At 42.5% G+C, this 26,753-nt stretch overlaps 2 protein-coding genes across 2 annotated transcripts; both read right to left on the bottom strand.

Annotated features, from left to right (window-relative positions):
* Positions 1-26,753, bottom strand: part of Erich1 (glutamate-rich 1) — a gene marked incomplete at its 5' end in the record, with an annotated part of 52,793,804 nt that overhangs the window by 5,718,594 nt on the left and 47,048,457 nt on the right.
* Ckap2 (cytoskeleton associated protein 2) lies at positions 1,961-26,753 on the bottom strand. 2 transcript variants are annotated; one of them, XM_087588449.1, is made up of 9 exons: positions 26,334-26,753; positions 19,126-19,207; positions 17,576-17,648; positions 16,654-17,489; positions 15,697-15,901; positions 14,923-15,093; positions 13,134-13,203; positions 10,243-10,483; positions 1,961-2,724 (listed from the first exon to the last, which is right to left on the bottom strand). In XM_087588449.1, the coding sequence occupies exons 3-9, from the start codon at positions 17,636-17,638 to the stop codon at positions 2,481-2,483; spliced, it is 1,830 nt and encodes a 609-aa protein (XP_087444575.1). In that variant the 5' UTR covers positions 17,639-17,648; positions 19,126-19,207; positions 26,334-26,753; the 3' UTR covers positions 1,961-2,480. The 2 variants fall into 2 exon arrangements, with proteins under 2 accessions (XP_087444575.1, NP_001162610.1); NM_001169139.1 differs by having other exon boundaries at positions 1,963-2,724; positions 26,635-26,743.

Below are 26,753 nucleotides of genomic sequence, written 5' to 3'. Positions count from 1 at the left end.
CTGTATGACCTTGGAAAGAGTGAAAAACAAAATAATGCATCGTGCCAGGAAATCCACACCCCGTTCAGAAACGTGTATTTCTTCCCTGAAATAGTAAAGTCACTGAGATTCTAACTGTACGGGACGTGGTGGTACATGTCTGTAATCTCAGCACTCGGAAGACTGAGGCAGGAAGACCCAGAATTGGACGCCAATCTATATGAGGCAGGGCTATGTCTCAAGTGTTAGATGTTGGGGTGCAGAATCAAGGAAATCTGACCTCAACTAGGAGACTGTTCATTAGCACTACGGGGGCATCAACCTTCCCTTGGAGATGGAGGTTGTGCGAAGGGGAGGGAGCTGGTCAGGGCTCTTATAGGTGTGGGCGATGAGCTTGGGTATGAGGAAATTGACGCAGCTTCTAAGGGTAAATGTAGATTAAAACATTCTTGAGGAATTCACAGCCTCCTTTTGGAACTGTCGCTCCAGCAAAGCAGGCTATCCTCGGAACTGCCTCGAGAAAAGTTTTCTCCATGAGCTAGAGATGTGGCTGACTGGTTAACAGTTGAGCAATGACATCAGCACAGCGAGGACAAAGCCTGGTCTCCTACAGCCGGAACGTTCTATCAGCAACACCTCACTGTCCCCTTTCCCCCTTCTTCCCTTCCCTACAGATCCCAGATCTATTTGTAGAAGTTAAAAATCACAAGACAGCAGACCCAGACACACCTTAAAACGTTAGGCAGAGGGGACATGGCGAACCAGGCTACAGTCAAGTGTAGAGCAGGGAAGCAGGGATTCGACCCTGTGTGGACGGGAGGCAGGAGAGAAGGGAACCATGAAGAGGACTTGGGAAACCTACAAGTCAGTTGCTGAAATAGGAGGCAGTTTATCAGGCTGAGTGTGATGGCTACGTGGTGGTGAAATAGCGTTAAGAGTGAGGACAGGGGGCTGGGGATTTAGCTCAGTGGTAGAGCGCTTACCTAGGAAGCGCAAGGCCCTGGGTTCGGTCCCCAGCTCCGAAAAAAAGAACCAAAAAAAAAAAAAAAAAAAAGAGTGAGGACAGGAATCTACCTCAGGCTTCTTCAGCTCCAGCACTGTTGATATTTGGGGCTCTAGGGCTGCTCTGTCTCGAGGCTCTGTCCAGGAGCTGATGGCAATACTCACTATGCTATCTCCCCATCTTTTTTATTTTTACGACAGTTTTCATTATGAAGACCAGACCAGGCTGGCAATCACAGGACTGAACCACTAGCTTGACAGCCAAAAATGTCTTAGTTTAAGAAATCCCTGGAGGGAAGGACAGACTCAGGTTCAATTCCCAGCTCCCTGGTGATAGCTGACAACTGTATTTCTCCAGTCCCCCACGTGTGTGTGTGTGTGTGTGTGTGTGTGTGTGTGTGTGTGTCTGGCTTCTGAGGATACTGCACTCGGGTGGTGCACAGATATACATGCACACAAAATTAAATAAATATCAAAAAGAAAACCTAATAAAAGAAGACGACACCTGGGGAAAGGTGGCGTGGTACAGACCACCCGTGGTGGCGAACAGAGCCTAGCTGCAACACCAAAGGGTGGTGTTAGGGGCTGGGCATGTGGTTCACCCACACAGTACATGCTTAGCACACACAAAGCTTTCGACCCCTAGGTATCACCAAAACTTACAGCTTGAATCTGAATTATCCCTAAGGCTCATGCATAAGCTGGTCTTTGGCTTGAGGCACTGGTCTGCAGCTGGGAGATGAGGCACTGGTCTGCAGCTGGGAGACGTAGGTAACTCCTGAGTCTGAAGGTTTCCCCAGCATGGTAAAAAGCCATACCCCTCATCCCTTCTTCTGTCCCTCCTTCCATCCCTCCCTCTACCAGGCCCGCTTCAGCACGGTAGTCTGGACTCAGAAACTAGGTCAACGGAATTCTCACTTGTTTCTATCACATATTTTATCACAATTAAATATAAGTAATACAAATACAAATTTAGCAATGTATTTCAAAAACTAAGTTTATATTTGGTTACTGTGGTTAAAGGACATTTTACAAAGTAGTTTTTCTTGTGGTGCTAAGGACTAGATCCAGGGCCTTGTACATTAGGCAAGTGCTCTACTAGGAGCACATCTGAGAGCCCCAGAACATATTTGTTGAAATAAACGCCATAGGCAGCTGGCTACAGCCCCACAGTTGGGTCCTAAAGTCAGTTCCATCGTTAAATAAGTCACTCAATTAATGAAATGTCATTGGAACATCATACATATTTATACACACATATTTATTATAAACATATTAGGAACAAAGTCAATGTAAAAATATAAATTTATATAGGCTACGTTTTCTGATTACGCTTCTTTACGGAAAGTAGTTAGTAAAGTGAAATAGCTAACATATTTTTAAAACACAATAAACAGGCTATTGGTGTTCACCTGTATCATACTTAGGCATGCAGACAGCATCAGACCTATTGTAAAGTTGTACACAAGGCAACCATAACTGCTGAGGCCTCAGGAGTGCTATTCCTCCTCCACGACGTCGGTCTCACAGAACAGAGGGCACAGGGCTGCATTAGGGCGGCAAACAAAAGCATCCCCTCCCAACTCCGACAACTGCTCCAGGGAAGACACGGAAGGGTCATGGTCTTTTAACATGTCTGGCAGTCGTAAAGTCTTCTCTTGAATGCGGCGCGAACGTCTCACGGGTGTCAGAAACTTTAGCTCTTTAAATGTGGAATTTTTATCATGTTGCGTCTTTTTCATACTGAAAAAAACACAAAAATTATTCAAAAGCATGTTCAAATTTATCTTACACTTTTGCAGTTCCTGATAGTGTACTTCTATGCCAGACCCATGTGACAGACTGTCCTAATAAAGGGAGAGGCACTACAAGTCCCTAGTGAGCGAGCTAACACTTCTATTTGCTGTTCCAATCTGTATCATGTGGACCCCTGAGGAGCTGTGGAAATTCTGACTTCTTAATTCCAAGCCCTACAGCTATAACCACAGTAACTAGTGTAAGCCTACAGCTATAGTCACAGTAACTAATGTAAGCCACAGCTATAACCACAGTAACTAATGTAAGCCACAGCTATAACCACAGTAACTAATGTAAGCCACAGCTATAACCACAGTAACTAATGTAAGCCACAGCTATAACCACAGTAACTAATGTAAGCCACAGCTATAACCATAGTAACTAGTGTAAGCCACAGCTATAACCACAGTAACTAATGTAAGCCACAGCTATAGTCACAGTAACTAATGTAAACCACAGCTATAACCACAGTAACTAGTGTAAGCCACAGCTATAGTCACAGTAACTAATGTAAGCCACAGCTATAGTCACAGTAACTAATGTAAGCCACAGCTATAGTCACAGTAACTAATGTAAGCCACAGCTATAGTCACAGTAACTAATGTAAGCCACAGCTATAGTCACAGTAACTAATGTAAGCCACAGCTATAACCACAGTAACTAATGTAAGCCACAGCTATAGTCACAGTAACTAATGTAAACCACAGCTATAGTCACAGTAACTAATGTAAGCCACAGCTATAGTCACAGTAACTAATGTAAGCCACAGCTATAGTCACAGTAACTAATGTAAGCCACAGCTATAACCACAGTAACTAATGTAAGCCACAGCTATAACCACAGTAACTAATGTAAGCCACAGCTATAACCACAGTAACTAATGTAAGCCACAGCTATAACCACAGTAACTAATGTAAGCCACAGCTATAACCACAGTAACTAATGTAAGCCACAGCTATAACCATAGTAACTAGTGTAAGCCACAGCTATAACCACAGTAACTAATGTAAGCCACAGCTATAACCACAGTAACTAGTGTAAGCCACAGCTATAACCACAGTAACTAATGTAAGCCACAGCTATAACCACAGTAACTAGTGTAAGCCACAGCTATAACCACAGTAACTAATGTAAGCCACAGCTATAACCACAGTAACTAATGTAAGCCACAGCTATAACCACAGTAACTAGTGTAAGCCACAGCTATAACCACAGTAACTAGTGTAAGCCACAGCTATAACCACAGTAACTAGTGTAAGCCACAGCTATAACCACAGTAACTAATGTAAACCACAGCTATAACCACAGTAACTAGTGTAAGCCACAGCTATAACCACAGTAACTAGTGTAAGCCACAGCTATAACCACAGTAACTAATGTAAGCCACAGCTATAACCACAGTAACTAATGTAAGCCACAGCTATAACCACAGTAACTAGTGTAAGCCACAGCTATAACCACAGTAACTAATGTAAGCCACAGCTATAACCACAGTAACTAGTGTAAGCCACAGCTATAACCACAGTAACTAATGTAAGCCACAGCTATAACCACAGTAACTAATGTAAGCCACAGCTATAACCACAGGAACTAGTGTAAGCCACAGCTATAACCACAGTAACTAGTGTAAGCCACAGCTATAACCACAGTAACTAGTGTAAGCCACAGCTATAACCACAGTAACTAATGTAAGCCACAGCTATAACCACAGTAACTAGTGTAAGCCACAGCTATAGTCACAGTAACTAATGTAAGCCACAGCTATAGTCACAGTAACTAATGTAAGCCACAGCTATAGTCACAGTAACTAGTGTAAACCACAGCTATAACCACAGTAACTAATGTAAGCCACAGCTATAACCACAGTAACTAATGTAAACCACAGCTATAGTCACAGTAACTAATGTAAGCCACAGCTATAACCACAGTAACTAATGTAAGCCACAGCTATAACCACAGTAACTAGTGTAAGCCACAGCTATAACCACAGTAACTAATGTAAGCCACAGCTATAACCACAGTAACTAATGTAAGCCACAGCTATAACCACAGTAACTAATGTAAGCCACAGCTATAACCACAGTAACTAGTGTAAGCCACAGCTATAACCACAGTAACTAGTGTAAGCCACAGCTATAACCACAGTAACTAATGTAAGCCACAGCTATAACCACAGTAACTAATGTAAGCCACAGCTATAACCACAGTAACTAGTGTAAGCCACAGCTATAACCACAGTAACTAATGTAAGCCACAGCTATAACCACAGTAACTAATGTAAGCCACAGCTATAACCACAGTAACTAATGTAAGCCACAGCTATAACCACAGTAACTAATGTAAGCCACAGCTATAACCACAGTAACTAATGTAAGCCACAGCTATAACCACAGTAACTAGTGTAAGCCACAGCTATAACCACAGTAACTAGTGTAAGCCACAGCTATAACCACAGTAACTAGTGTAAGCCACAGCTATAACCACAGTAACTAATGTAAACCACAGCTATAAGCACAGTAACTAGTGTAAACCACAGCTATAACCACAGTAACTAGTGTAAGCCACAGCTATAGTCACAGTAACTAATGTAAGCCACAGCTATAACCACAGTAACTAGTGTAAGCCACAGCTATAACCACAGTAACTAGTGTAAGCCACAGCTATAAGCACAGTAACTAGTGTAAACCACAACTATAACCACAGTAACTAGTGTAAGCCACAGCTATAACCACAGTAACTAGTGTAAACCACAGCTATAACCACAGTAAGTAATGTAAGCCACAGCTATAACCACAGTAACTAGTGTAAGCCACAGCTATAACCACAGTAACTAATGTAAGCCACAGCTATAACCACAGTAACTAATGTAAGCCACAGCTATAACCACAGTAACTAGTGTAAACCACAGCTATAACCACAGTAACTAATGTAAGCCACAGCTATAACCACAGTAACTAGTGTAAGCCACAGCTATAACCACAGTAACTAGTGTAAGCCACAGCTATAACCACAGTAACTAGTGTAAACCACAGCTATAACCACAGTAACTAGTGTAAACCACAGCTATAACCACAGTAACTAGTGTAAACCACAGCTATAACCACAGTAACTAATGTAAGCCACAGCTATAACCACAGTAACTAGTGTAAGCCACAGCTATAACCACAGTAACTAGTGTAAGCCACAGCTATAACCACAGTAACTAGTGTAAACCACAGCTATAACCACAGTAACTAGTGTAAGCCACAGCTATAACCACAGTAACTAGTGTAAGCCACAGCTATAACCACAGTAACTAATGTAAGCCACAGCTATAAGCACAGTAACTAGTGTAAACCACAGCTATAAGCACAGTAACTAGTGTAAGCCACAGCTATAACCACAGTAACTAGTGTAAGCCACAGCTATAACCACAGTAACTAGTGTAAGCCACAGCTATAACCACAGTAACTAATGTAAGCCACAGCTATAACCACAGTAACTAGTGTAAGCCACAGCTATAACCACAGTAACTAGTGTAAGCCACAGCTATAAGCACAGTAACTAGTGTAAACCACAGCTATAACCACAGTAACTAGTGTAAGCCACAGCTATAACCACAGTAACTAGTGTAAGCCACAGCTATAACCACAGTAACTAATGTAAACCACAGCTATAGTCACAGTAACTAATGTAAGCCACAGCTATAACCACAGTAACTAATGTAAGCCACAGCTATAACCACAGTAACTAGTGTAAGCCACAGCTATAACCACAGTAACTAATGTAAGCCACAGCTATAACCACAGTAACTAATGTAAGCCACAGCTATAACCACAGTAACTAATGTAAGCCACAGCTATAACCACAGTAACTAGTGTAAGCCACAGCTATAACCACAGTAACTAGTGTAAGCCACAGCTATAACCACAGTAACTAATGTAAGCCACAGCTATAACCACAGTAACTAATGTAAGCCACAGCTATAACCACAGTAACTAGTGTAAGCCACAGCTATAACCACAGTAACTAATGTAAGCCACAGCTATAACCACAGTAACTAATGTAAGCCACAGCTATAACCACAGTAACTAGTGTAAGCCACAGCTATAACCACAGTAACTAGTGTAAGCCACAGCTATAACCACAGTAACTAATGTAAGCCACAGCTATAACCACAGTAACTAGTGTAAGCCACAGCTATAACCACAGTAACTAGTGTAAGCCACAGCTATAGTCACAGTAACTAGTGTAAGCCACAGCTATAACCACAGTAACTAATGTAAACCACAGCTATAAGCACAGTAACTAGTGTAAACCACAGCTATAACCACAGTAACTAGTGTAAGCCACAGCTATAACCACAGTAACTAATGTAAGCCACAGCTATAACCACAGTAACTAATGTAAGCCACAGCTATAACCACAGTAACTAGTGTAAGCCACAGCTATAACCACAGTAACTAATGTAAGCCACAGCTATAACCACAGTAACTAGTGTAAGCCACAGCTATAACCACAGTAACTAATGTAAGCCACAGCTATAACCACAGTAACTAGTGTAAGCCACAGCTATAACCACAGTAACTAATGTAAGCCACAGCTATAACCACAGTAACTAGTGTAAGCCACAGCTATAACCACAGTAACTAGTGTAAGCCACAGCTATAACCACAGTAACTAATGTAAGCCACAGCTATAACCACAGTAACTAATGTAAGCCACAGCTATAACCACAGTAACTAGTGTAAGCCACAGCTATAACCACAGTAACTAATGTAAGCCACAGCTATAACCACAGTAACTAATGTAAGCCACAGCTATAACCACAGTAACTAATGTAAGCCACAGCTATAACCACAGTAACTAATGTAAGCCACAGCTATAACCACAGTAACTAGTGTAAGCCACAGCTATAACCACAGTAACTAATGTAAGCCACAGCTATAGTCACAGTAACTAATGTAAGCCACAGCTATAACCACAGTAACTAGTGTAAGCCACAGCTATAGTCACAGTAACTAATGTAAGCCACAGCTATAGTCACAGTAACTAATGTAAGCCACAGCTATAGTCACAGTAACTAGTGTAAACCACAGCTATAACCACAGTAACTAATGTAAGCCACAGCTATAACCACAGTAACTAATGTAAACCACAGCTATAGTCACAGTAACTAATGTAAGCCACAGCTATAACCACAGTAACTAATGTAAGCCACAGCTATAACCACAGTAACTAGTGTAAGCCACAGCTATAACCACAGTAACTAATGTAAGCCACAGCTATAACCACAGTAACTAATGTAAGCCACAGCTATAACCACAGTAACTAATGTAAGCCACAGCTATAACCACAGTAACTAGTGTAAGCCACAGCTATAACCACAGTAACTAGTGTAAGCCACAGCTATAACCACAGTAACTAGTGTAAGCCACAGCTATAACCACAGTAACTAGTGTAAGCCACAGCTATAACCACAGTAACTAATGTAAGCCACAGCTATAACCACAGTAACTAATGTAAGCCACAGCTATAACCACAGTAACTAGTGTAAGCCACAGCTATAACCACAGTAACTAATGTAAGCCACAGCTATAACCACAGTAACTAATGTAAGCCACAGCTATAACCACAGTAACTAATGTAAGCCACAGCTATAACCACAGTAACTAATGTAAGCCACAGCTATAACCACAGTAACTAATGTAAGCCACAGCTATAACCACAGTAACTAGTGTAAGCCACAGCTATAGTCACAGTAACTAGTGTAAGCCACAGCTATAACCACAGTAACTAGTGTAAGCCACAGCTATAACCACAGTAACTAGTGTAAGCCACAGCTATAGTCACAGTAACTAATGTAAGCCACAGCTATAACCACAGTAACTAGTGTAAGCCACAGCTATAACCACAGTAACTAGTGTAAGCCACAGCTATAAGCACAGTAACTAGTGTAAACCACAACTATAACCACAGTAACTAGTGTAAGCCACAGCTATAACCACAGTAACTAGTGTAAACCACAGCTATAACCACAGTAAGTAATGTAAGCCACAGCTATAACCACAGTAACTAGTGTAAGCCACAGCTATAACCACAGTAACTAATGTAAGCCACAGCTATAACCACAGTAACTAATGTAAGCCACAGCTATAACCACAGTAACTAGTGTAAACCACAGCTATAACCACAGTAACTAATGTAAGCCACAGCTATAACCACAGTAACTAGTGTAAGCCACAGCTATAACCACAGTAACTAGTGTAAGCCACAGCTATAACCACAGTAACTAGTGTAAACCACAGCTATAACCACAGTAACTAGTGTAAACCACAGCTATAACCACAGTAACTAGTGTAAACCACAGCTATAACCACAGTAACTAATGTAAGCCACAGCTATAACCACAGTAACTAGTGTAAGCCACAGCTATAACCACAGTAACTAGTGTAAGCCACAGCTATAAGCACAGTAACTAGTGTAAACCACAGCTATAACCACAGTAACTAGTGTAAGCCACAGCTATAACCACAGTAACTAGTGTAAGCCACAGCTATAACCACAGTAACTAATGTAAGCCACAGCTATAAGCACAGTAACTAGTGTAAACCACAGCTATAAGCACAGTAACTAGTGTAAGCCACAGCTATAACCACAGTAACTAGTGTAAGCCACAGCTATAACCACAGTAACTAGTGTAAGCCACAGCTATAACCACAGTAACTAATGTAAGCCACAGCTATAACCACAGTAACTAATGTAAGCCACAGCTATAACCACAGTAACTAGTGTAAACCACAGCTATAACCACAGTAACTAGTGTAAGCCACAGCTATAGTCACAGTAACTAATGTAAACCACAGCTATAAGCACAGTAACTAATGTAAGCCACAGCTATAACCACAGTAACTAATGTAAGCCACAGCTATTAACCCAGTACGGAATGTCAACCAAAATGTCTTAATCTTCAAAATGCCTGGGGGAAAGACCCAGGTTTGAACCCTTGCCCCCACACAGCAGCTCGAACTGTTTACTCCGTCCCAGGGAAACTCCACAAGTATTTCTGGCTCCTGTGGGCACTGCACTCATGTGGTGCAAAGGAACACATACAGGCACACCCACACGCACCAAAATAAATCTCAAAAATTTACATAAAAATGCCTAGAAAGAGCTGTGGGTTGCACAGATGCATGTGGCGGGAAACCAAGGCTGGCGTTTACAAAGTGACACCATGTAGAAAAAACAAAGCTGATGTAGTAACGAAAAGGTCAGGTGTCCCGATGGCCTGTTCTCACCCTGTTTGAAACAGGGTAGTCTGGATTAGACTTCCATCCACAGCAATCCGCCTGCCACAGGCCCAGGGTGATGCAATTACCCAGGAGTCATCATATTCAGAGATTGACCCTTAGCATTAACATTTTTTTTTAAACAAAATTATCACTGGAGCATGAACACAGGTGACATTCCATTTTAAACATTTACCTTTGCAAGCGTGGTGTAGAAGATACATTATATCGAATCAGGCAACCTGCCTCGGCTTTTGAGTCTGGGGTTGTTAGATCATTGGTTGGATCTTCTGTTTTGCTGTCCTGATTGTCTTCGTAAACCTCAACTTTTCTATGATGTTCATTCTCCTCTTCTGGTTTTCCTGACCCGAGATTAGTTTCAACATTTACTTCTTGGATATGTTCCTTGGTTGCATGAGCCTCCTCAATATTTTCTCCTATAGAAAAATTAAAGATTTAAACTATTTAAACAAAATGTCAAAATGACAGAACCAAATGACACTGCCTAGTCATTGTATTTCCCATGTACACACTTCTGCCAACAACTTAACAAACGTCTAATGTCCCGTGTGCAGAGATACAAATTTAAGAATGGAACCATTCCAGTTCTTAAGACTATGCCATGAAAGACACAGGTGAAGAACAATTAACTATAAGTGAGATAAAACAGTGTAAGTCAAGTAAGAACAAAGGGTTGCTGGAACCCATAGAAAGGAATGAACTAGGTCAGTTTTATGTCAAGTTGACACAGGCTAGAGTCACTTGGGAAGAGGGAACCTCAGCTGAGAAAATGCCCCCAACCATATCGGTAAGTCTGTGGCGAGTCTGTGGGGCATTTCTTAATTAAGGATTGATGTGGTTGGGCACATCCCATAGGGAGTGGTGCCACTGCTGGGTGGGTCCTGGATGATATAAGAAAGAGGGCTAAGCAAACCAGGAAGAGCAAACCAGTAAGCAGCACTCCTCCATGGTCTCTGTAACAGCTCCTTCCCTGTTTGAGCTCCTGCCCTGACTTCCCTCAGTGATGGACTGGGATGCAGAACTGTGAGCCGAAATAAACCTTTTCCTCCCCAAAGGATCAAGGTGTTTTACACAGCAATAGACACCCTAACTAAAACAAGGAATTATGCTTATGGTACAGGGAGACAGTTAGGGAAGTATTCAAAAGGAATATTTACAATGGGTCTTGAAAATAAGTATTTAATAAGACTGAAAAGATAATCTTCTAAAGAAGCATGGAAGAACGTCGATCTAGCAAGCACTTGGCGCACATATACACATGCAGACAAAAGACTCAATAAAGCAATAAATAAGTCTATATTAAAAAAATCACCTGCAAGATTCTGCCATGAACAATACTTATTGAAAAGAAAAGGGTCAGGCTTAGGAAAAACATCATGTGCTCAGCTCTGCATGGAGCTTGGCGTACCTGAGAGACCCACGGTATCTATTATTATCAGTAATTTCTCAGTTAATATGTCTTGTATTTTCCACGTTATTTCTTGTCACTTAGATTTCACTTTGTTCAGTAAAGCCAATTTTATATTTGAATATTATAAATTTTAGAACATCAAAGCTTTATGGTAGCTTTTTTTCTATCACAGACTAATAATTTATCTGCTTAAAAATACAAAGATTCTCAGAGAAAGAACTGGAAGAGCTTGAAGGGGCTCGAGACCCCATATGAACAACAATGCCAAGCAACTAGAGCTTCCAGGGACTAAGCCACTACCTAAAGACTATACATGGACTGACCCTGGACTCTGACCTCATAGGTAGCAATGAATATCCTAGTAAGAGCACCAGTGGAAGGGGAAGCCCTGGGTCCTGTTAAGACAGAACCCCCAGTGAACTAGATTGTTGGGGGGAGGGCGGCAAGGTGGGGAGGATGGGGAGGGGAACACCCATAAAGAAGGGGAGGGGGGAGGGGGATGTTTGCCTGGAAACCGGGAAAGGGAATAACACTCGAAATGTAAATAAGAAATACTCAAGTTAATAAAAAAAAATAATAATAATAATACAAAGATTCTATTAAGGGGAAAAATGAGAAACTGAATTCAATGTAAATGACACCTCTAGAGCCAGTAAGAATTATAAGACTTCAGAAAATCTATTTATTTGTTTTTTTGGAGGCAGGGTCTCACTATGTGGCTCTGGCTGGGCCAGAACTCAGAGAGCCACCAGCCTCTGTCTGTGTGTGTGTGTGTGTGTGTGTCTGTGTGTGTGTGTGTATGTGTGTATGTGTGTGTCTGTGTGTGTCTGTGTGTGTCTGTGTGTGTGTGTATATGTCTCGTGTTGTCCTGTGTACCCTCCACCTCCCCACCCTCCCTGCCTCCCTTGTGCTTGGACTAAAGGTGTGTACCACCATGCCACCCTGCTCACAAGTTTTATTTTTATTTCTCTCTTTAAGACATGACAAGAGAGGTGGCTCAGAGGTTAAGAGCGCCAACTGCTCTTCCAGAGGTCCTGAGTTCAATTCCCAGCAACCACCTGGTGGCTCACAACCATCTGTAATGGGATCTGATGGCCTCTTCTGGTGTGTCTGAAGACAGCTACAGTGTACGCATATACATAAAATAAATCTTAAAAAAATATTTATTAAAGAAGAAAAAAAGGAAGAGAGAAAAGCTGTTGTGCTGTGGCCCACTTTTAAGACAGGAATCTAAGTCCCGGAAAGAAACTTTCATACTCAGTAGTAGATATGGATTTTGAACTAGATTCCTTAAATATCTTTTTTGAGACAGCGTCTCACTCTACATCACCTAGGCTGTCCTGAACCCATGATCCTCCTGCTTCAGCAGCCAAGAGCTAGGATGCCAATTCTTCTCTTTCGAGACAGGGTCTCTATGTTCAAGGCCAGCCTTAACCATCCCCCTATCTTAGCCTCAGAAATTGCTAGGGTTATAGGTGTGAGCTTTCATATCCAGCTTAAAATGTCTATGCAAGATAGACATTTATTACACTTCAGAAGCAGGTCAACAGAAGCACAGGGAGAAGACCTTATGTTTAAAAAAAAAAAGTTAAATGAAAGGGAATCTGAAATGGTACATTTTAGTAAAAATCACAATTCGCCTGAAGAAAACTTACCCAAATTGGCTTTTTCTTGATTCTTCGTTGTTAGAATATCTATGATTATATGTCGCATCTCTTCAATAGGCTTAAATTTTAAAAAAAAATGTTTTTAACAAAGAAAGAAATTTACATGGTCAAAAATTAGATTATATAAATAAAAAACATTGGATACAGTGAAAATTTTTCCCATTTTAAAATAAACATTTGTTGTTAAGATTCAAAATGGTTATGTCTTTCAACTGAAGAGAATAACAAAGTAAACTTAAAGAACAGATTTTCATTAACAACAAAAATCCCCTAATTTTAGGCCTTTATAACCAATAATGCTTGCTCAATATAAATAAAAGTAATGAGTAGATGGAATTCTATCATATATTCAATAGCTAATTATATTATCTAACCAGCTCTTTTGAAAAAATTAAGTTCTAGTTGCATTTTATGTCTCACACTATTAAATTCATATCTGAATATCTTTTTTAAATTTATTTTTATGTCTGAGTACTTTATCTGCATGTATGCCTGCATGCCAGAAGAGGGCATCAGATCACAAAGATGGCCATAAGCCACCATGTGGTTGCTGGGACTGAACTCAGATCCTCTGGAAGAGCAGTGCATGCCCTTAACTGCTGAGCCCCTCCAGCCCCTCTGAATATCTCAAGGTTGTTAAGCCAACACATTCACTTGTTCAGAGTGTATTACGTGACAGACATTAAAAGCATCCACTGTGATCCTCAGCATCACCGTGCTTGCTAATTAATATAAGAATATTTATAAAACACAAGCCCCGGCTCACGGCCCTGGTTTCAGAATTCAGTTCTAGAATAATCAATCCTATTCCATTTTGGGGCTAATTCTGCTTCCTGTTCCAAGTCTCTGCCTCAGTGTTATCTCTGTCTTTACACTACAATTTCCACCGTAGCCTTGGCAGTCCCTTTTGTATCAATGCCATAATTTACTGTTTGCAATGCCCTTTCTGTTCCACTATAGGAAGTGTACAGGAGGATATTTTGTGCTAACATATTCTCAGTTGCATTGAATTTATCTTTCAGCTACTATCTATTTTCTAAAGTCTTATAACCCTCGGTACACAAATGAAAAGCTTTAGAAAGTTGAAAAACATAATGCAATCCTTGCCGCCTTCACTGTTTCTGCTGCGATGATCTGAGCCTGTGCCCCGCTCTACCACTGAACTGTACCAAGTCCTCTGACCTGTGCCCCGCTCTACCACTGAACTGTACCAAGCCCTCTGACCTGTGCCCTGCTCTACCACTGAACTGTACCAAGTCCTCTGACCTGTGCCCCGCTCTACCACTGAACTGTACCAAGTCCTCTGACCTGTGCCCCGCTCTACCACTGAACTGTACCAAGTCCTCTGACCTGTGCCCCCGCTCTACCACTGAACTGTACCAAGTCCTCTGACCTGTGCCCCCGCTCTACCACTGAACTGTACCAAGCCCTCTGACCTGTGCCCCGCTCTACCACTGAACTGTACCAAGCCCTCTGACCTGTGCCCCGCTCTACCACTGAACTGTACCAAGTCCTCTGACCTGTGCCCCCGCTCTACCACTGAACTGTACCAAGCCCTCTGACCTGTGCCCCCTGCTCTAACACCAAACTGTACCAAGTCCTATGACCTGTGCCCCGCTCTACCACTGAACTACACTCCAAGTCCTTTTGTTTCCTTAAATAGTCATTAGTACCACACATAGAATCACAACTGTATCAAGCTGCACTATGCTGTGCTCCCAAATAACTTGGAATTGTTTACATGGTAAAACTGAAGATCAGTACATTTTGATCTTACCTGAGCCCCTGCCAGAATGGCCTTCTCGTAGATTGAAATAATATTTTCAATAGGACTTGTGATTGGTTCAATACGTACAAGACATATCCAATATTTAACAAGTTTCTTGGCATCTGGAATATTATGAATCAGGTCATTCAGTGTAGCTAAAATTTCTTCTTTTGGGCATCCCTAAAATACCAAGAAATAAAATGTGAGCTACAAACTATAAACAGATAATAATCTGACTATAATCAAGAATAGTGAGCAATATAAAAAGCTGACAGAGGGAGCTGGAAACATGGCTCAGCAGTCAAGAGTGCGTGATGCTCCACCACAGGATCCAAGTTGGTGTTTCCTAACCCCCATGCTGGGCAGCTCACAACTGACTGTGACCTCCAGATTCAGTGGATCCGAAACCCACCAGCTTCTGCTGCCGTCTGTATATATGTGGTACACAAACTTATTTCAGTACATAAAATAATAATAATAATTAATAATAAGTAATAATAATCTTAAAACATTTCTAAGTTGTAAAATATACAAAGACAAAGACTCTACCAAGAGGGCTGAGAAATGGCTGAGCACTTAAGAGCACTAGCCGTTCTTCCAGAGGACCTGGGTTCAATTCCCAGCACACACATGGTGGCTCACAACCATCTTTAACTCCAGTTCCAGATGATCTGACACTACTCTCTAGCCTCTGCAGGCACCAGGAATGCACATGGACATGATACAGACAAAACAACCATACACATTAAAACAAACAAACAAACAAACAAAAGGAGACTCTACCTTATTAATGAGGTTCAGGCACTCAGAAATCGTTTTGTTTACTTTTTCAGTGAATAATCTCTGCTCGTCTTCTTCTGCCATGGTGGTCCAAAAGGACCCAACTGCGTTTTCGTTTTGTCTCTTGGGCTCAGCCTGGGTGACCTCTGAATGAGGAGGCCTTTTTAGCCCCTTCCCTTTGCCAGTTCTCCAGTCGGTCATCTGAGCTCTACAACCAGAAACAGCACATAAACATACTCAGGTGTTGATGACAGCACCCTGCTGAGTGGTGTAGTTAAATATAGTTCAAATCCGGGGCAGCACCAACCACTCTTCCAGAGGACCCTGGTTTGATTCCTAGCACCACAGGGTACATTACAACCATTTGTAACTCCACCCTCTTCTGACCTCTGTGGGTACCAGGGACACACACGGCACAAAGACATACAAGTGCATAAACCACCCATACACACATCAGAACAATTCAAGTCTATCCATAGCTCTAAACTGGCGGACACATTTGTTTGCAGAGGTGAACAGAACAAGATCATACATACGTCAGAACTGGGGAGATGGCTAAGAGGTTAAGAGTGGTTACTGCTCTTGCCAGAGGACCCATTGGTTCCTTACACCTACACCAGGAGGCTCACAACCACCTGTAACTCCACTTCCAGGGAAGCCAATGCTCTCTCATACATATAAAGAAAATAAGCCCCCAAAAGAAGCCAAGATTGTATTTCTAAGTGAATAAGTCATAAGAATTTCTCAACTGTTTTTAATTGTCCAGCTGAGATCAAAAGCAACCAGCAAACCACATTTAAACAATAACCTTTGGTCTTATAGCTCCATTCATAAACCTGCCTGCGAGGCAGAAAATAGTAAATTAAAGAAACTCTAATACGTTCAAGGACGTTTCAAGTTACATTCACAAACGGTGTCCTACGGAAAACTAAGAAAACCAAGTGAGCTTCATCTACTCACTTCCTGTCTGCTGTGGTATCTTTGGGCTGAGCTGATCTAAGGACAGCCGCTCCTGCGATCGTGTATCTGCGCTGGTCAGGATCTCTGGACTTTCCTGTCAGCCTGGCATTAGATGAGTTAGTCCTGGTTACATCTTTACATGCTATGCTTCTTGGTGGGGCCTTGCCTCTTTTTGTGTCCTGAGAAGAACTGGTTTTGACAACAGACATGACCGGTTCTGGTCGATGTGACTCCTTTTCAAGCGACTCTTTTCTGACTGTAACACTGTCAAGGGTCCCGCCGAGGCCTTGCTTCACAGCACCGAGGGTCCCGCCGTGGGTTCTACTGTGGAGACTTCGGATAGGTGGTCGCACAAGTGTGTTCTTGGACAAGGCGCTCCCGGAGTTAGTGTCTGTAGACCTGGTGGCAGCAGCTGTATTTGAGGCTCTGACACTGACGGCCTTCCCAGGCTCAATGTGAGCCTTCCTGGCTTTAGACACAGTAGTGGGGAGTTTCTTGGTTGCTGCGAGACTCTCGTCTTTGACACTGGGAAGCTTTCTGAATGAATTGATCTTAGACTGAACAATCTGGCCGTGATAATAGCCAAGCACTCGTTTTTTAGACATGTTAGTGTCTTGCTTCGTCTTCTCTGCCGTCACTTGCGTCCCTGCACTGTCTTTATGGTGACAAGCCTGGTCTAACATCACGGGCTGACCTGGGAAATCCGCTCCGGTGGATAACAGCTGCACGGCTTGCACATCACCCTTTGGGTGGTGCGTTTCTGAGCTGGCTACTTCTTCAGCCTTTAATGGAACGCAGTTTTTTTCAACTATACTTCCAATATTTTCTTTATCAGCCTAGAGGAGTTAAAAAGAAATCAGTATCTCAGATCCCATCTCTGCATAGGGTGTCGGAAGGTCTGAGGGCTGGACGCGTGTCTTACCACTTCTGTTTTGAGTTTCACAACTTTTTTCCCTTCTTGGACCTGATCCTCAGATGTCACCATTTTCTGATCTCTGTTAGTTAAAAGAAAAAAAAATTACTTCTGAACAAAGGAAAACAAATGTGCTTTTAGGGGAGAGGCAAGAGAATATCTCATAACTAACTTCTGAGCCCTCATGTACAAGCTAAGCAAATGCCCACTACTGAGCTCATTCAAGGCCCCATAATCTTAAATTGTAAATTGAAGCAAGAAATGAATTAATATTCGGTTATTCTAAATAAAATATAGTTAATGGAGTAAGCAAGATAGATTTAAAAGTCTTAGCCCATTTTTTTTAGCTATACACTAGTATAATATCTGACTACCCTTAACAAGATGATACCAATTGTGTATAAAAATAAAATATTGTCAATTAGACACTCCAGTAATTCTAAAACAGAGTCACAAATTCAGTGTGTGCTAAAATGTGTGTATAGGGAACAGTTACTTGGTAAAACTGACAGAAGCTGTTACTTTTATAACTAATAAAACTTTAATTCCTACTGACACAGAGGAAGATGAACATCCTCAAATTCTGCTTTTCTCTTGGATGAAGGTCACCCACACAGAGGGCCACCTGATGTCCTCAAAGTCACTGATTCGAATATCAGTCACACCTAAAAGACTCCTTCCTCCAGCTTCTGCTGAGAGCTGGGATTAAAGGTGCAAGACACCACATCAAGCCTTAAAAAGACTCTTTGACTGCAACATCCAGGCTACTGTTTTACCAAACAACTGGGCACTGTACCCCAAAAGACACGTGAAATCACCCATCTCACTGCAGCAGTACCAACCCACAATCTGCACTTGGGTAGAGAAGAAACTCAAGTTTAGACTTGAGGGTTCAGAACGCAGACTTTCAAAGCCAGACTCTGCCATCCACAGCACAGCACACCTAAGTGGGTACTTCTGTACAGACACATACACTTGCTCTAAACACTCCTCCTAGACCTGCAGATGGCTCAGCTGACGCAGGTGCCTGCCACAATCTGATTCACACAGTACACACGCCTGAAGGCTGCTTCAGCCTGCACATGTGTACGGTACCTTGAGTACACATACACAAGTAGGTGAACAAGTATCAGTTGCTTCCCTTTCAGAGTCTGAACGTATATGAAAACAATGATCTAGCCCATCCCCCACAGAAGACAGCCACTGGTACAAACCAGGATGTGCTGAACGTGTGGACCCATACCAGAACTGCAATGGCTCGATCCCAAGAAAGGGTGTAAAGCCACGATACTTTTCCTTTTGTGGTGCTGGGGGAGGAGGTAGCCAGCATTCTACTACTAAAATACAGTTCCAGACCTATTGATATTCTTAAATATCACACGCTGAAAATGATAATATCTAAAATCATAACTGGGTTAAGTGCTAAAATTTATTTCATTTTAAAGTTAAATGTGGTTAGTAGGAAAGTAAAAAAAAAAAATCACAAATGAGGTGCATGCTAGGTTCTTAGGGCGCAACTCTAATGTAATTCTCCAGAACTGAATTAAACTTGACCTCACCTGGATATCTGATTCTCTTGTTTGTATGGAAACGTTGTTTTTCGTATTAACAGATATTCCTTGAGTTTTTCTTTTCTTTGTTCTAGAGAAGAAGGAGTAACAAAAATCAACTTTAGTTAAAACATCAAATATGGTTGAGTAAAAAGTTATTTTTCTTGGAAAAATTATTTTGAGATAGTGTTTCCTATATTGATACTAATGAAGAGGAAATTCAAAGTAATAGAACTGATGTTATAAGGATTTGCTAGTGAATTTGCTTAGGTGACATTAAATCATACAAAGTCCTGGTCTGCCACCAAAGTCCCTTGTGTTCCTGTCAGTAAAAACTTAATTCTGCCAGGTGGGCAAGACAACCCTCAGGAACAACTATTTGAGAAAAAAGAAAAAAAAAAAGGAATAAAATTAAACAGTTCTAACAATATCTTTGCTGTATACATCTCCTATCTGCTTAAGTAGCCAGACTTATAGTCTCTAATTATTCAAAGTCTAACCTGGAGCCAAGACCTAAACCAGATTTAGTAACGACAGCATACATAAAATGCACAAACCTACAGTGTATATGGGTTATTGAAATCTTCTCTTCAAAGCCAGTTCTTCTTTGGATATCAGCCAGAGCTGGATAAGTGCTATTGAAGAGCTTTTCCTTCCTTAGTCTCTAAGGTAGGTCTGGGAAAGCAGGTTAGTTCTGTAACAAATGTGGAGGTTCCCAGTGTGACTTCTATACCAGCCTCCGTGCTGCTGGAAAGGGTTCAAGTGGCTGGAGAGGAGTCCTGGGGAGAGTGCTCCCAACCTATTCCTAGTGCTTCCTCGGAGGGTACCCCAAACTCTCCAGACTGATCAATGGTCCAGGCTCCTTACAGACCAGAAAAGTTTAACGGGAAACCTGAGGGATATGGTAAAAAGGCCAGACCTCAACCAGGACCCACCCTATAGGGGAGAAGGAGATTCAGAACAAGCCCCAAGGAAGCTTCCCAGGAGAGCTGACAGTAAGGTTCCTTTCCCATTAAGAAAACAGTGGGAGGGAATGGGGTACCCTTGGAATGAATGTGTGAGTGAAGGAGAAGTCCCCTGCAGAGACCCCCCTTTCCCCAGGCAGGGAAGAACTCTGAGAAAATTAGCTGCTCACTTCCATCCTGGAAGCTTTGGGCTCCCAGACGGGAGCTGCTGGCTCATCTGCTTCTTTCTCCTCTCTCTTCTCCTCTTCTCCCCCGCCCCCTCAACCACCACCCCCCCTCGAGGGGCAAAAGGTACAATTAAAACCTGGGGCTCCGTTCATGAAAAGGAAGGAGTTTTGAATCTTGCTCAGAACAAGAAAATGGCTCTGGGATCTTTAGAAGGAAGGCTCCTTTGGCAGGTTACTCCAATGAGCCACAGTCTTCTCCACTGAGCCCCGGCCGCGGTTAAACACTGGCCAAGCCCCCAGGCAACCTTGCTGGCTAGGGATGCCCACCTCAGAGTGGTCTCTGTGCCAGCCAGTTTTTCTGCGCTGCAGAGCCCATTAGCTGTGGTCTCCAGAGGGAGACTGAAGGTCTGAATGAACTCTTTGCACTGAATCTCCAAATCTGCTTCCTGTTTTCTTCAGACACCCACAAACTCCTGGGTTCCTCTGACTTATAGAGAAACAAATACCTTTTGGGTATGGGTAACACAGGAAAAGTCGCAAACTGGCCCTGGAGGTGAGATCTGGCCTGCTCACTTCAGGCTGGCCCCTGACTCTGTGACAAAAACAGAACAGCCTAGGGAAAAGTCACTGTGTGCTTGAGAACAGCTAAAAGGTAGATTATGACCCAAAGAAGCTATTAATTGGCTCGTGGTATAAAGGTGACCATGATAAAATACATAATGGGAAACTTACACATGGGACGGATCTCTCAATAGTAACTCCAGCAACACAGAGTTCCCTCAGCTAAATTCTGTTAGATGATGTAAACTGAAATTAAAGCTCTATATACTATGTAAGTCATAAAGGCTGTTTTATGTTTTCTCTAAGGTTTGCCTGGAAACTTACAAGGCTTAATGTCGTAACAGTATGTCCACAGGTATTATTAATTTATGGCATTACTCTATATGGGTAATTGGATTCAACCTTTATTAAAGTGATGATGCAGGATACATTCTGGCTAAACAATGGCCATCTTCAGAACTCCAGCTGTGTTCAAATAGTCACAGCTGGACTTGTTAATGTTAACGTCCCTTTAAGGAGGAGGTAGTTAAGGTCAGTGTACCCTCACCTGAGTATCTAGGCCCTAACTGCATGAGGCTTCAAGGTTTCTGCAGATAGGGCATAAGGACTGGGAAAAACTGGTGTGGAGTGGGGGACACTTACGTGGCTTTGGGAAAGCAGTTATACATAGTGGGTAGAAGCTTCAGTGAAAATTAGATATACACATACACCACCTCTCTTAGGGAAAATTCCTCATAGCAAATGATAAATTTATTTGTTATGGTTATGTCGAATGGTATTTAATTTTTTGTTTATTTCTTTTTGATACAGGGTTTCTCTGTGTAGCTCTGGCTGTCCTGGAACTCTCTCAATAAACCAGGCTAGCCTGCCTCTGCCTCCCAAGTGCTGGGATTTAAAGGTGTGTACCACCACACCCAGCCCGATGTCTACATGTTTAAACTCTCTAGTCAAGGAGATTTATATGTAAAGTTAAGATAACTGGATGTTTTCAGGACTATAAAAACAGTCTGCTGCCCAAAACTATAATTACACCCGTCCTCGTTTATACAGAATGTTCTCTCATTCAAGATTATTGCTCTCCAAAATTCTTTCTCAGGATCAGTGAGACAAAAGAAAAGATGTAAATTTGAAGTTATATCTCTAATAGAAAGGTTAAGTCCTTTTAGATAGAATAAATCAGATAAAGGGACAAACGCATAAAAGCTAAGTCACAGTGGGTCTGACTATGTTAAACAGGACTGATTAAGGATGACTTAAAGAGGGGGCTAAAGAGATGGCTCAGAGGTTAAGAGTACCGACTGCTCTTCCAGAAGTCCTGAGTTCAAATCCCAGCAACCACATGGTGGCTCACAACCATCTGTAATGTGATCTGATGCCCTCTTCTGGTGTGTCTGAAGACAGCCACAGTGTACTTATATATAATAAATAAATCTTAAAAAAAAAAAAAAGAGGATGACTTAAAGACAGTGTACTCAACGGCTCAATGGCTGCTCCTACAGATACAAGGGTCAGCTCACGCAACCAAAAGCTGACTTAGAGACACATGTCTTGTCTGTGTGTCTTTGCTAACTCTGTTAAGCTTTGAACATCAGGAGAAACTGTGGTAAGAATTAATTGTACACCTTTTATACTTATATCTCCTTGTGACAATCAGTCCTCCTGTTCTGCGCTGTAATGACTCCTGTGATAAAATGAGCTACTTAATATAAAAGATCTTATAAAGTGACTTAGAATTGTAAAACTACACTATCCAGGATAAAGACGTTCCCAGTTTCTCTGTGGACTGTACTTACAGAATTAGCTTGGTATTTAAAGAGCTTCAATTCAAAAACTATAATTTTTAAAGGCTCAGAAATCTTAACAGAGATAAATTTCCATAGCTTAAAAAACCCTAGTCTTGGGGTTGGGGATTTAGCTCAGTGGTAGAGCGCTTGCCTAGCAAGCGCAAGGCCCTGGGTTCGGTCCCCAGCTCCGGAAAAAAAAAAAAAAAACAAAAAAACAAAAAACAAAAAACAAAAAACCTAGTATCGCCAGAGTTGCTAATTTATTATAAACTGTTGAAACAAAGGTAATCTGGCCATAAAAGTTATAAGTGATTAAATGGCTGGGTGGTAACACCTGGTTTTAATCACTAGGGGCAGAGGCAGGTGGAGCTCTGAGTTCAAGGCCAGCCTGGTCTGCATAGTGAAGTCTAGGATAGCCAGGGCTATGTTGAGAGGCTGTCTCAAAGTAAAATAAAAAATAAAAGTGATTAAATATCTTTCATGTATCCAGAATTGTGTCTGTAGTCACACTAAGCACAAATGTAATTCATATACAAAGACAAGATGGGAGGGGAGACAATTTATATCCCACATCATACAACCTTCTGTAAGACAGTTTCAAAATTAAACTAGAGCAGGTAATGCGAAGAAAGTTTAATATAAAATACTATTGAAAATAGGTACATTAAAAAAGCCGAACAAACTAGTGATGGAGAATTAAACGTTCAGGTAAAATGAGTTAAACTGACCAGACACTTGCATGTCAGGCTTGATGAGACCTACTATGAGGGCAGTCACAGGAAGTTGCACACTAACCTTATTACCAAATAAGGATGCGTCAGAAAATAAGACTCACAGAGCCTGCTGCTGCTGTCTCCCAGTGTCCCTACCAACAGGGAAGAAGATTTCCTCCTCAGGTCTCGCCTGACAGCAGAGATGGATTCTCTCACCCAAAGGGGGATCTTAAGACTCTGATCCAAGAGGGGCCAAGGGCAACGACATTTCACTCACGGGCTCCCAGACTGACAGAGGGTGCTGAGAACGGGGATCTTTAACCTAAGCCAGCCACTCGACTGGCATGAGACCTGCACGCTAGTTCAATTCACCATGCCTTTTACCCCGGCCTTCCATTCTCCTCCTCTTAGCAAAGCCAGTCCCAGGCCGAGAGGCCAATGTCTGACTGTGTAAGGTGCTCCCCCATCAACCCCAGGACAATTTTAGATAATTTAGATATAAGACAGAGCCTCTGTCACCTCTGTCACAGTCAACACAGCAAGCTGAACTGTGGCCACATATTAAACACTAAGTTGCGAGGTGCCATTCTGTGGATCCATCCCGCCAGGGTAAAGAAAGAAGCAATGGGGCTGGAGAGAGATGGCTCAGCGGTTAAGAGCACTGACTGCTCTCCCAGAGGGCCTGAGTTCAATTCCCAGCAACCACATGGTGGCTCACAACCACCTGTAATGGGATCCGATGCTCTCATCTAGTGTGTCTCAAGATAGCAAAAGTATACTCATACACATAAAATAAATAAATCTTAAAAATAAGAAAAAGAAAAAAAGCAAGCAACGATGGCAGAATAGCCTCTCAGGGCTGACAGAAAAACTGCTCTTCAGCCCTGTTCCCACTGCGAACCTGAAAACCAGAACACACAGTAGGAGGAATCCAACAGGAGCCATTCAGAGGGAGCTAGGGATCACGGTGCCTTCCCCCGCACCCCTTCGGACTCATGATAACATTGGCCATAGTGCTTCCTACAGGGCTAGTCCTGGCTCCCCAGGACTGAACTCTGACACAGGAGTTTTACTAGCTCTGTTATAGCTCGTAACAGCTTTGTAAGCAGTTACCTGATTTCTTTTTTTTTTTTTCAGAGCTGGGGACCGAACCCAGGGCCTCACGCTTCCTAGGCAAGCACTCTACCACTGAGCTAAATCCCCAACCCCAGTTACCTGATTTCTTTAACGAGTTATGCCTAAGCTGTACATCCAAATAATAGTTGATAGTTATAAATAATGTAAGAATTTTTCTGAAAATGGATAAAGCCTTACAACTCTGTAAAAGGCCTAAATCTACTCACTGCAAAAGGGGGGAGAAGGAGTATCAGCCTACTTGAACAAAGAGTGTCAGGAACAGTTAGAAACAAGGTGAAAAAGACAGAAGAAAGTGTAGCCAACAGAAGGAAAGCCCTGGTGTTCTTGGAATGGCTACCGGAATTAAAAAGCTTGGTTTATGCCTTGAACAGGGCTCTCCCTTCTGATCCTGTTAGGCCTATCATTGGAGCACACACTCTGAACTTTAGAGACAGTTTCCTGACTCTCAGGCAGATGCCCTGGAGCTGCTTTAGAAGGTGGACCCTGAATGTTCAGTTCTCTGTCACACACAGAATTTTATCTTATTTTATTTTATTTAGTTTTTTTTGAGACAGGGTAACTCTGTGTAACCTTGGTTTTTCTGGAACTCCCTCTGTAGACCAGGATAACCCTAACCCTAACCCTAACCCTAACCCTAACCCTAACCCTAACCCAAGGGCTGGGAGTAAGGGCGTGCACTGCCATGCCTGGCAACACAGAATTTTAAACTGGAGCTTTATAAAAGATTTTTAATAACTCCATCAGGGGCAACAAATATTCGGGAAAGAAAAACACTGTCAATAATTCTGACCAATATTTTGCTGTGCCGATCTCCCGGACTTAATAGTTCCCCGTCTCTGTTTAAATCGTTCAGAGTGTAACCTGGGGTTGGGACCTAAAAGAGATTTACAGATTAAGAGCAATGTGAAATGCTAACTCAGGAAGCAGAGGCAGGCGGATCTCTGAGTTCAAGGCCAGCCTGGTCTACAGGTCAATTTCCAGGCAGCCAGAGCTACAGAGACACCCCGTCTCAAAACAAAAACAAAAACAAAACAAAACAAGCAGCAGTCTAAAGTGTATATAAAGCTACTGAAGAAACCTTTTAGTCATGGCTAGCTCTTCCTTGGCGTTAGCCAGAGCTTTCTTTACCTTAAGTAACCACTAAGGGTGTGGAGTGACTCCTCCCTGGGAAAATACACTATTTCTATAACAATAGGAAATTTCTCAATTTAGAGAAATGATCCAATTAATCAGGAGTTACACGAAAGGTGCTGTTTTTAGGGTTGCCATTGCTGTGATCAAACACCCTGACCAAAGGCAACTTGGGGAAGAAAGGGTCCATTTACTCACATTTCCATAGTACAGCTCATCATCAGAAGCAGTTAGGGGAGGAACCAGGTGGCCAAGGACTAGTGTTGCTTAGGGCTTGCTTGCTCAGCCTGCTTTTTTTTTTTTTTATAGCGCCCAGGACCAATACCCGGGGTGGCTCCGCCCACAAAGAGCTGGTCCATCCCTCCCCCATCAATCACAAATTAAGAAGATGCCCTAAAGGCTGGCCTACAGCCTGCCTGATCTTATGGAAACATTTTCTCAACTTAGGTTCCCTCTTCTCAAGACTCTAGCTTGTGTCTGTCTAGTCGACACAAATTTCGCCAGAATGAGGCTCACAACTGCTCTGCGATTAGAACGCATTGTCTGGGCTGAGGCTATAGCTCGAAGATGGAACACTTGCCTCGCATATACAAAGCCCAGCCTCCCAAATAAATAAATAAGTAAATAATAAATAAACATCAAATGTCCTGATCGTATGAGAATTGCAGGGAACACTATTTCAACGTAGGGTTCCAGAAAGCCAGTCTACAGGAAACAACTGTGTAGAGACATCCAGTCGCCAAATTCTGACCAACTTACAAAATTAAGTTGGGTGAGGTTTTCCATATCATTGCTAGAGACCATCCAACTCCGGCTTTGCAAAACGTCCAGGACATCTTGCAAACAGCCCCGGCCTCACCTTCACGTTCCAAGCAGAGCTGAGAACCTGCGCGCAGGCGCAGTCCGGGGGTCCTGGCAGCCCCGCCCCCGTCCTCGGACCCCGAAGATAAACCGCTGTACCCCGGCAGCTTCCACTGAAGCGCCGGGCCGCGCGCTACCCTCGGCAGCGGCCTAGGCTCTCAAAACGGGCTAGCGGCTTCGGCCGCATGCCATCGCTCACCTCTGAAGGCCGGCTGGTCTCTCTTGGTCGGGGGCAGCTGCAGGTCCCGAGGAACCCGCAAGGTACTCCTCGCAGGCCGGCCAAGGGAGCGTTTCCTGGACTCTGCCATCTCTTAATGC

Source organism: Rattus norvegicus, chromosome 16, assembly GCF_021556685.1.
Source record: "Rattus norvegicus strain SHRSP/BbbUtx chromosome 16, alternate assembly SHRSP_T2T, whole genome shotgun sequence".
NCBI lineage: Eukaryota > Metazoa > Chordata > Mammalia > Rodentia > Muridae > Rattus > Rattus norvegicus.
Note: the sequence above shows the minus strand (reverse complement) of the source record. Positions and strands in the feature narration are given on the sequence as shown.